Source organism: Acanthaster planci, linkage group LG20 (genome assembly GCF_054643075.1).
Source record: "Acanthaster planci isolate LZ-2023a linkage group LG20, COTS_SCS, whole genome shotgun sequence".
In the NCBI taxonomy this organism is placed as follows: domain Eukaryota; kingdom Metazoa; phylum Echinodermata; class Asteroidea; order Valvatida; family Acanthasteridae; genus Acanthaster; species Acanthaster planci.
Genome location: NC_141796.1, coordinates 2,581,884 through 2,593,200, shown reverse-complemented (window position 1 = coordinate 2,593,200; position 11,317 = coordinate 2,581,884). Strand labels below are relative to the sequence as shown.

General features: G+C 43.2%; 1 protein-coding gene across 1 annotated transcript; it reads right to left on the bottom strand.

Annotated features, from left to right (window-relative positions):
• Positions 1-4,725: 4,725 nt before the first annotated feature.
• On the bottom strand, positions 4,726-9,230 carry LOC147795839 (uncharacterized). Its single transcript, XM_087130792.1, has 2 exons — positions 8,593-9,230; positions 4,726-6,513 (listed from the first exon to the last, which is right to left on the bottom strand). Exons 1-2 carry the CDS (start codon positions 8,696-8,698, stop codon positions 5,678-5,680), a joined length of 942 nt encoding a protein of 313 aa, XP_086986918.1. The 5' UTR covers positions 8,699-9,230; the 3' UTR covers positions 4,726-5,677.
• Positions 9,231-11,317: the final 2,087 nt, after the last annotated feature.

Sequence of the window (11,317 nt, the reverse complement as noted above, 5' to 3'; positions counted from 1 at the left end):
TTCTGTTACCTCTCAGAAATTCAACCTTCAAAAAGGCCTTTTGTAAAATATTTGGCAGCATATCAGTTCATAGAAACTGAAACATTAGCTGATCTAAAGACAAATCTCCTGCTAAAAATTGACCTGTTACTTCCTCTTAAAATCTAAAATACATCAAGAACAGTCTAATGCGGTGGTCTCGTACGAAGATTAACAGTTACGGAATTGTACTTCATTGCAGTATTTCGGCTAAAGCCAAATTAAAAACAGACCAGAATATTTTTAGGATTTTGCAATTTGTAAAGAAATCAACTTAAAACAATAACCTGCTTTTACGACGGACTATAATGTTTAATATAACTTTTGTTGACAAGAACTGCGTCGGGTCAACTCGGCTGAACCTAGAACCCATCGACTGCAGGTAGGTAGATCTTTGCAACGTTGTACAATCTCCTGTTCGCGTAAGCACGGGGAATGGAAACACGTGCATGAATAAGGAGACCTAGACATGATTGCCGGTAGTGAAAGGTCGTTAATTAAATCCCTGTTTAAACCCATCTCTAGGTGGCGTTTCCAAGATATTACCTCAGGAGGACAAAGGTTAACTTAAAATTCCAACATGAGGGTTTCATAAGGTGAGATCAATCTTCCAAAAGTTACCGAACGTGATGGGACGGCCCCATAGGCAGACAGCTCGAGGGTTCCGGAAGCTTGTTGCGTGACCTTTTACTATCAGGCTCTACACCAGGAAGAGTTGTGCATGACCTACGAAAACCATACCTTAGCCTAGAATCTCAGTAAACTGATCATAGCAAAACTATGGACGATGGTCAAAAAAGGAATAGGAAGCCGTATGCCACATGATATGACTTCAAAACGTACAGTCACATTGTTGTTTTACTGGCTAAGCGGTGGCACACTACATGTAGGGGGGTGTGGATGACTATTCAGTGCCTCTAATTGTGTGTCAGGGGTGGCTGAGCACCGTGACTCTCTAAATCAGGTGGCTAAGCGCTAGCCCACCAATGGGTGTGGATGGCTAATCAGTGGCCCACTGGTGGGCCAGGAGTGGCTAAGCGGTGGCCCGGCCATCAGTGGTGTACGGGTGTGTATGGCTGATCAGTGGCCCACTGGTCAGGGGTGGCTACGCGGGAGCCCACTATGGGGGTGTGGATGGCTGATCAGTGGCCCACTGGTGGGCCAGTAGTGGCTAAGCGGTGGCCCACTAGTGGGGTGTGGATGGCTGATCAGTGGTCCACTGGTGGGCCAGTAGTGGCTAAGCGGTGGCCCACTAGTGGGGTGTGGATGGCTGATCAGTGGTCCACTGGTGGGCTAAGAGTGGCTAAGCGGTGGTCCACTAGTGGGGTGTGGGTGGCTAACGGTGGCCCACTAGTGGGGTGTGGATGGCTAATCAGTGGCCCAACTTCAATAGGCCCAAAGCTCACCCAAACCGTGATCTTGACACAAACGTTTGTTTTGATGTTTTCTTAATTAAAATGATAGCAAGATGTATTTTCAAAGGGGAATATTTCCCGTTTCAAATTTTCTGCAGCAAATGACAACCAAAGCAGACAGTAAATCATCTCTTTTGAGATTTCCAGAAGTATGCATGGCTGCGTATTCGCCATCTCGATGTCGCCTCAAATCTCCAAACACATCGATGTCCTACTTGGGTGTATACCAGTGCAGTTCCCTCTTTCCTTATTCGCAGAAGCAGGGGTACCCTTTCAAACCTAAGACAAAAGGGAAAATGTCAGTGCTTGTACTATGAAGTTATTAGTGGATATCAGAGAGAAATCGTTGTAAGCAAAAATTACCATATCGAAAGTACATGTATCGAGTAACGATATAATGGTAGGAAAAATGGTATCCAATTTTGCGGACATGTTTGCAATACAATGCAAAATCCATCCATGCGTTGATGTTGAAACTTTATCGATTTTACCTGGACCTCAGAAATACAGAGCTTCTGAAAAAGAGCCTAAATTTACAAGCACATTTAACTAGGTACTATGCAAAATATTAAAACTCAAGACACAACAGTGTCAGCCAGTGAAGCAGTCAAAACAACTGGGCCATCTATTTATAATTTTGGCAAAGTTATTAATTCTGATGAAAAGTATTGCAATCATGTTCATTAATTAATAGTCCAATCCAAACTTCATACTAATAACAGATACTAAAACACATCGTAGTTTAAACGAAAATATATGTTGTTTACATTACCTGCTAAGTGTATGCTATTTTTATGTGGAAATAACGTTAACTTGAAAGTTGAAGAACCATTCGTAGACGAAGTGCAGAAATTGTAACACCGTCGAATCCCAACTGTCCGCGCTGCATGCTGTAGCACTCGCAGCTTGCTTGAGATAGCGGTGATTATGACTATCAGTGGTTGCGACAGTATCCGTCAAATGTTTGCGAATAATGAACCCAGTATTAACTAATGCCCTATGACACAACACAATAGGCCTTTTGCGAGTTAAATTTGAATAAAATCTGGTACACTGAGTTCTTTAAATTCACGTGAACATAACAATTGGAATTCTCCATACTAAAGCCGCTGTTGCTATACCTCGTGGTTCGGGCCAAGCTTTTCCTTAGTTACATTAAGAGAACGCCTGGCAACAATACGCTGTTCACAATGGAAAAGAAGGGCACAAAGGAACCAGTCCATTCCAGAGACTGGACTCTGATAAAGTAGATCCGATGGGTTTTTCTACAAAACGACACGACTCTGGCTGCATTTTGCCAATGGTTCCCGATCCATGAGTGAACCGTAACGATTTCAGTCCTGTAAATTCAAATTAGGCCTACCCCGCCCAGAATCCGAGGTCACTTCCTGGATCACTGTGGTTTCATGCTTGATGCACACGATATATCAACATGGTTATGTAGTACATGTGTATAGCATGGGGGATATGTAGCTTGCAGTCTTACGGGTCAACGACCAATTCCACTCGAAAAGTGTATTCTACAATCTACCACATGATTGAAATCGTAAACGCAGGGATCGATCAGAAGTGGGGGGGGGGGCAATAGGGAATAGCGCAAAAAATAAAGAAAGAAAGAAAGAAATGAGATATTAATTCCTACGTATGTTCATGTACGTCACGGATCTTTCTTCATTAGCTTTTTATGTTGAGAGGATCATGTTTTAAGCGAAAGCATCAAATGAAAAACAAAATAAAATCCTTGAAAATATTATACCTACTTATCTCTGATAACTCTCACTTTTTTGATGAAACATGGTTTCTATTCACATTGGGCTACTACGGTCACTCATTATAAGTATGGCAGTTGGCCACTGTCGGGCCAAGGTTGGTCCCGGATGGCACGCGTCTAGCTTGGCTGTAACAGTGGGCCACTGTCGGGCAACCGTCGGCCACCGCTAGTACTCATCGCCACCGTACGCACGGGTGATATATCAAGCTCGAGTGTGACAGTGGGCCACTGTCGGGCCAAGGTTAATCCTGGGTGGCACTTATCGAGCTTGACGGTAGCATTGGGCCACTGTGGGGCAACTGTAGGCCACCGATTGCCACTCAACGCCACCCATTTGCCAACAGTGGGCCACTGGTTCCTGCTATCTGTTGCTATCTTGTGAGCTTAGTCTACGAGCGTGTATAGGGTAAGGGGGTTTGCACGTCTGCCATCTTGAAGGCCCAAGCCTTTGTTTACAGGATATGCCCAAAGGAAGTTTCCATGTCCAACAACAGAACTGCCCTGCAAGATGGCTACCACACAAAGCCTATGGTGTTGGGAGAATGGTACCGAGACACAGAAACAGACGCATTGGGTCTCTGTGTACTGTACAGTACATGTGCAGTGGGTGAAAGAGAAGACCCCGTAATACACAATGCACATTTTTTTTGGCTGTGTGGGAATTGTATGAATAAATAAGTACACAATGCACTTTTTTTGCTCTGTGTGAATTGTATCAATAAACAGCTTAACGGTTTTTGCTGATGTTGAGGGGGTGCCCCAATTAACGGCGGTACTATTCCACCAAGTATTTGCCCTACCCAACAGAAAACCGATATGTGTTATGCAGTTCATTGCAGGAAACTTGTTTTATTAGAGCTCACCGTTCCATTAATTTCAGATTAACATCGAGGACGCTCACTTTAAGAATGAGAATCGATACGCTAGACTTTTGTCATGGTATGGAGTTGGAAGGGTGGAATGTTAAATTTTGGTCTGTATAGAATTTGCCTCGCGAGGACTGATTACACCAGACTAAAAAAGGCAAAGAATTATGAAATTGTGCCATTTGGGCGTTGGGAAGATTTTCGCGATCAGATTGTTGGAACAGCTCGGTCGGGATCCTACGTACATTTTTTAAAAGTCGGAAGGAACCAACTTTGAAAACAGGTGAATGCGTGTTCATGTCTAAATGAATTTATTTTGCCCTTCCCTTCAGCCTAATTTGGGCCGCCACCCATTTCAGACAATGTTTATGAATTACGCTGCTGTAACTAAATGAATGTATTTTCTAAATGTTTTTAGCACAAGCAATTGAAATTAGGTGTGCTTCTCTAATTTTTCAAACCTGCTTCATCTCTCTTTGCCCTGCCATGAGTACTTTCATTTATTTATTGTCCACTCAGGACCGGTGTTTTATGTCGCACCTTTATTGTTTTTTTACGTATTGTGGTTGGGTATTGAGTAAAGATGATTAAATAACAATCAACTTTACAACAAACACAGGAAGGCAATAATAAAATACGTGTACAAAAATGTGTTGCATGTTAGTAGCCGTTTATTTCCTTGTTTCGTGAAGCCAAAAGTTTGAATTCCCGTGATTGAATAGATGTTATATCTGCGCGTAAAACAATAGTTAATGATCGTTTTGGAGGACAAAAAAAGGTCCCATTGCACAATTCACCCTTCAGACCGTTTACACGTATTTCTCCAGCACCGATCAAGCAATCACAAGTAAAATACTATTTTTTCTTTTTGACATTGTTGACACAACGAATTGACATTCACTAGAAGTAGGCCATTGTAAGAAACCAGGACAGGCAGATTGTACATGTGTACATGTACATGTGTTCATGTGTACATGTACATGTGTACAAATTCTGTCTCTCACCCTAGCAACTACAACAAACTCCACAGTACCACAGTGTTTGAGATAACTGTCCGTGAATAAGCCTCTGCGTCACCAAAGAACTGCAGTTCTTTCGGAAGGCGCTGCCAAAATGAAAAGAGCCCGACTTCTCCCGACAACAAAAGCACCACGTCCCACGGATTTGACCCCCGACATCCAGCGGCGTATCCAGATTTTGGTGTGTGGGGGGATATCAAAAGCCATACTCACGGTCCCGACGTCTCTACAGGCTAATGACGCGATTCGATGTGCTCATGAATATTTATGTTGGTGTAGTTTAAGGGCAATCCCCGCTGTGTACGCCACTGCCAACATCACTTCATTAGGACATTTGAAGGGAGGTCACGTGCCGAAGTTTTACATTAATAGGCCAAACATAAGGAAACGCATGTCCTAACTGGTAGGTGGAGCGTGGGGCGGGAAATATTAAGAAAATATCGCTCCATTCTGTCGCACAGACAATTTGTGTCGAATTTAGGGCATAAAACAAATTGTGCCAGGTATGTTGTTTAAAATACAGAAGTTACAAACACAGAAAACTAATCTGGATGATTGTACGGCAACAAGCGTCAAACAAAGTGACAGTCAAGAAGACTTCTGTTTCATGTTTATCACAGTGGCCCAGAGTCTTTCCATATAGTGTCCCTCCTCTGGGTTTGAGTGACCGTCCAAAAATGCGATGGCTCGCTGATACACACTGATTGGGTGCCGTCTGAGATTGTCCCTGGTGGCAGAGAAGCAGCCCGTGTAGCACACTGGGATGGAGTTGGGATGCGCGGTGCCTAACACGGCCGTATAAAATTCGCCCATGGTACAGCTTGCCTGGCGCATTTGGCCCGTCTTGAGGAATTTCTGCCACTTGCCGGGGAGGGGGATTCTCCCCCATTTCTTCAGTGTAAAGACGATTTTGCAGTAGTTGTGCTCCGTAGCCTCTCTGATGAAGTCTATGGGTGTCGGATAGCAGCAACAGCTATCATGGAAGGGTCCCGTGCCCTGCAAAAAAACAGTCAGATTTGCGAGATTGTCGAAGTTGTGTATAATGTGGTGGAGATAGGTATGGCCTTCTCGTCCTTCGTTGGGTAGCTTCTCCCACTTGTAGACCTCGAAGGGTGGTTCCTTTTCCCTCCCCTTGTGGTACACGTGACTGTGATTCGCGAGCGGCCTCAACCAATCCAGCCCCTCGTCGTAATGGGAGACGACAAATTCGTAGTCTAGCGGCCGACTGCGGGCAGGGCCGTCCGTTGCGTTTCGGGAATGCTTCGTTGTCGGTGCGTTGACGTCTTCCGTTGGGTCGCGTTTTGCCTTCGTTTGCGAGAGCCGCAGATCTGATTTAGCGCCGACGGAGGTATCTGTCGAGGTGAGGATATGCGAGGACTTCTCTCCGTTGGAAGAGTGCTGTTTAGAAACGGACAGTCGGTCACCTTGTGGAAAAGAAGAATAATACTGATAAAGATATGTCCAGTTTTGTGGTGTTAATTCTCCTGAAAAATAAAATATGAAGACAACCGCCAGAATTCTACAATTACGTTCTTGGTGTCATTATACTTGACTTTCAATATTAGAGCCAATAGAATTTTAAACCAAGTGTGTTTCTACTCGTTTAAATGGTTGCTACTGTGACCAAAACCCGATCTCTACATACATGTATCTATAGATGAGACGTCATCCCACCGGAATTCGGTATCGCTGCTCACCTAGTAATAAACACGTTTCGCGTCATAGGCCTATGTTGTTTACGTGAGTATTTTGATGTTATGCGCAGTTGATGCGTTGCGTAACGGGCAATAATGGTGTCAGGCAATCTGTGAAACCTTCCCGCCGGCAACGCTGTCATTTTCGAGAACAGAGAGTTACTTTTTCCAACGATCGTCCGACGGCGATCCATGACTACGTGTACGTGGTCGGTCGCGCTTGTGAGTTTGTTTCTGTATTCAGTTGGGGCCCTGAACAATAGAGGACAATAATGTCCCCTATTGACAGAGGGTCCCCGATTGACAACTGTGTACAGAACACATGGGTGGTCTTGTAAAAAAAACTTAAAGTATAAACAAAATAGAAACAAAAGGGGGCCCCAGTTGCAGGCAAATACACACTTGTCAGTGTTCGTGGAGTGACTACGGTGACTGCAATCCCTTCACTGCACGATGAAATGTTTGTTTGACGGAGTCTGAGCGCTGATTGCTGAAGAACACGCAAACTTGAAGGTGAATTTGCTGACCACTAGCATTATTCAAGATTAAAGATTTATTTCATATTCGAAGCAGTAGACAAAAATGCACTTTTTGAGGGCCAGAATTGGTCTGCAGATTGACCTCGCCTGTGCGTTATCCAGACATTCGGGAATGTCACGTGGCCCTTGGATTTTAGCAAAACAAATTACACGAGTGTTCAAAATGAATAGTGTTTTACTTGATTTTTCTCAAAGCAGTGAACTCGAAATACGAAACGAGTCCGTGGAAAGATATGCAAAGTAAGCAGCAAGTCCCTAAATCTGCCAATTTTGAAAAACTGTTGTACGTGCAAATCGTGCCCACTACCTTCAAATAGACAAATCGTGTAGTCTCCCTTTGAATACTTCTTTTATGTTCTGCGCAGGGGGATTCGACACAATTAGATTGAACTGTTCGTGGCAGAATCTGCTAGTCTTTCGTATTAAAGTCTACATCATTCATAAAAGAAATATGGCGTTTTAACTGAAATGAAAATATTATTTTCCTAAGAATACAGAAGGATTATCAAAAGTTAAAATACAACGGGAAAAGTGTCCACTCTTCCCCTTATTTGGACGAGACAGATTACTTGGTGGACGTAGCAAGGAAATATTATCAAAACATTACTTCGGCAAACTTTCACTTCAAGAATGTCAAATGATAAAGAGATTTCATTATTTACGACCTACAAAAAATCTCTAGATTTTCCAAACCACTTTAAAGGTTCCTTAGTGGACCAGTCACAAAGTGTGCACATTGGGATGCCACATTTCGTATATTTGTTTTTATCTATTGAGCTGTCTCCTTTACCAAGCCCATACTATGGCACATTTTTATTTGCTGGGGAAAAAAAGAAAGTGGTTTATTTCAGTCATCTCCAAGACCAAACTCGTACAAATTCAACAGCATTCAACTGAGTCTCATCGACGAGGCGTCGGTAATGTATTGGTCATTTCGCACCATGACAATTTTCTAGAGTCATCAATACCAAAACATGTTCCTCGTTTCCAAACTTGCCTTTTCCGTACACTGAACCTTACCTCGTTAAAAAAAATCTGAATCGCAATGTTAGGTGCCCCTGTCTTCCAACTCAATGGTGTTTCTGAAACAAAAACTCTGATGGTCCAATATAGAATTTTTCGTAGTACTCAGCCGCTTAGAATTAAATTACTGTCAAGATGGCTTCGAATGCTGTATGTCTGTGGTCTGTTCATGGTCGTGACAGGATTTACAAGACATTTCAACTGCGGCACCAGCAGATGAAATGACACACAACATAACAATGCCTACCATTTGTAGGTGAAGAATATGGACATGCGGGTCTTAAAACAGCGACAATCATCAGGGAGAGAAGCACCAACCCCAGGCACGGCAGAATCAGTTTACGAAGATGCATGGTCAAGCCGACCTCGGATGACTACGCACCGACCAACATGCAGAATTGAACAACTAAGGAAAATACAAAACGGTCTTTGGTAACAGCGGCGGCTGTTGATGACAGCGTCCCTCAACCTGCTCGTTGACTAGCACTGACTGCGTACCAAACTGCATGAACCAGTGTCCATCTGATCAATACGCTTTGTCATTCAAAATACCGCCCACTGTTCCCGTTCTTTGACAGTGGCTGGTCGTAAATAGCTGGCAAGTGTCAATCTATTTACTGCAGTCGCCAGAGAGAGCATTCACGTGGAACGTCTCCAAGCCAAAGATGATGTCGAAGACAAGGCAGAGAAACGCTTCACCAGTGCCGGGCTCAGTGTCGCGCTCGCCATATCTGAGCACTGGCCACTTGATTTCACATTTCCGCGATGGACTCAAGAACAAGGGCGGGTCCGGGACGGCGGCTAACGGGCAGAAGTACATCACTAGTCCCTGTAATAAGTCCATCACAAGTCATTCAGTCCTAAGGCAATTCACAAGCTACTCAAATGAGCTGTGACAAAAACATTCTTTTGTCATTGTTCACCCCGTTACTTATGACTGACCGTGTGAAGAGACTTGTGAATTGGACTTGTGATGGACTCGAATGCAACACTACTTACGGGGCATTGCCCTTCCTCGACAGAAAGAAATGAGAGACAGGCGGTTTTTGTCCATATCACCTCCATTTCAAAAGCATTTAAAAACCCTGATGTTGCGTCACTCCTTACATTTCTCCAAAATTAAAAACGTGGGGAATAAACTCTCTCTTTGAAAGAGCGAGTCCCTTATAAAAACCACTCCAAAAGAGTGAAAACCACTCCGCCAAGGAGCCGTATAAAGGACAATACGAAAAAGACTTACCCTCATACGGCTCCTCCCTTTGAGTGATATTCAGTGTCTCGAAGTCGTTTCCACTCTTTAAGAGTGGTGCTTACTACACTGGACAGCAAAAGAAACTTTCCACTTCTGTCAAAGGCCACACATAAAAAATTAACTCCATAGAAATATACAGTTACTAATCTTACTAATCACATTACCCCTTACTAATCACATGCCCAAAAGCAAGTGATTATCTTTATAACAAAGACGAAATTGACATACACAGCAACTTGGTTACTGAATCAAAAGTTACACACAAAAGCACTCTCCACCGAGCAAAAATGACCCATGAATGGACAGTATTTTAAACAACCAATGACAGAGTGAACATCTGTTTTGTCAAAATGGGTGCATGAGTGGTTTCTGTATAGTGATGCCATCCTTACTATGCATGCACATTATTGAAAAGTTATGATTGTGACCTCTTTATTTCGTCCTGTGACACTGATTTCTGCGTAAAACGTGAGGCTCATTCTGTTACATTATGTGACTTTTGATTCAGTAACCAAGTTGCTGTGCGTGTCAATTTCTTGAAATTGGGACTGGTTCCCTTCGTAAATCAGGAAATGACGAGGTCTCCGTAATGCCGATTAAAACATTCTTTCAAGGGTGCAGCCTACTAATTCAAGCGAGAATTTCTGGCCATCTCATTAGCATTAAAAGTGCCCTCACAGTTTCTTTTGAAAAAGGAGATTGTTTGATTGGCCCCCAATTAAATTCTTGCCAGGATCAAGTTCATGGGGGGTTGGGCTTCCATCTTTGAGCAGAATGGCTAAAACATTCAGTTGAAAATTGTCCTAAGTGCCCGAGAAAGTTGAGGGTTGGCACTTGAAAAATAGCCAAACGCAGACTTCGGAACTTTTCTTGGGGGGGGGATTGTTTTCGTGTGTGAATGTGTAAACGCCTTCAATTGTGGACCAATAACAATAGGGGACAATAGGGTTCACGATTGCCGAAGAGTCCACGGTTGATTGGAAAACGTGTAAAAAACATATGGGAGGTCTTCCGAAAAAGTTAAAGTATGAACAAAAGAGGAACAATAGGGAGTCCACGATTGAAGGCGTTTACACACACGTGTGCATGTGTGTGTGAATAGTTAGCATTTTCTATCGGTGAACCCCCTAAAAATTGAAAAGAAATTATAACTATTGAAAGTGTTAAGAACCAAAGAATAATTCCATTTTTTTTTTGTTTTTTACATACCTCGGGGATGTTGGCTTGCATGTTATTGAGCCCTGAATTTTTACGCTGTTTTCAATGGGGCTTGAATTAGTGGACTACACCCTATAAGCACGGCCTGTCGTCTTCCAAACTTAAAAGTACGCCCTCTATAAGATCGAAGAAGACAGTCGAAAGCATGGTGCCTTGTTTACCATTGAGCAGGTTTACCGCAGTGCTAGGGATTCTGGGAACACGTCTCCGTAAGGGTGCAGACCAGTAAGTCAGTGACCATAGACAACAATGATAAATATCCCCACTTCAAAAAAATCACAAAACAAACTCACAAGTTTCACAGGTGTTCAAGACACATTTCTAGTCCAAGCTCACTTCCTCGTCTTTCATTTTCCTTTCAATTTTCAGTGGCTTAACCGATGACTTTTGAAGATATTCAAAAGATAAAACAGTCTGGAGGCCCATCGCCATTTTGGAAATTAATGCCTACACTCCATGGCAAAATAGGGCAATTTGCAGGGCCCCGTTTGGTCTGATACTT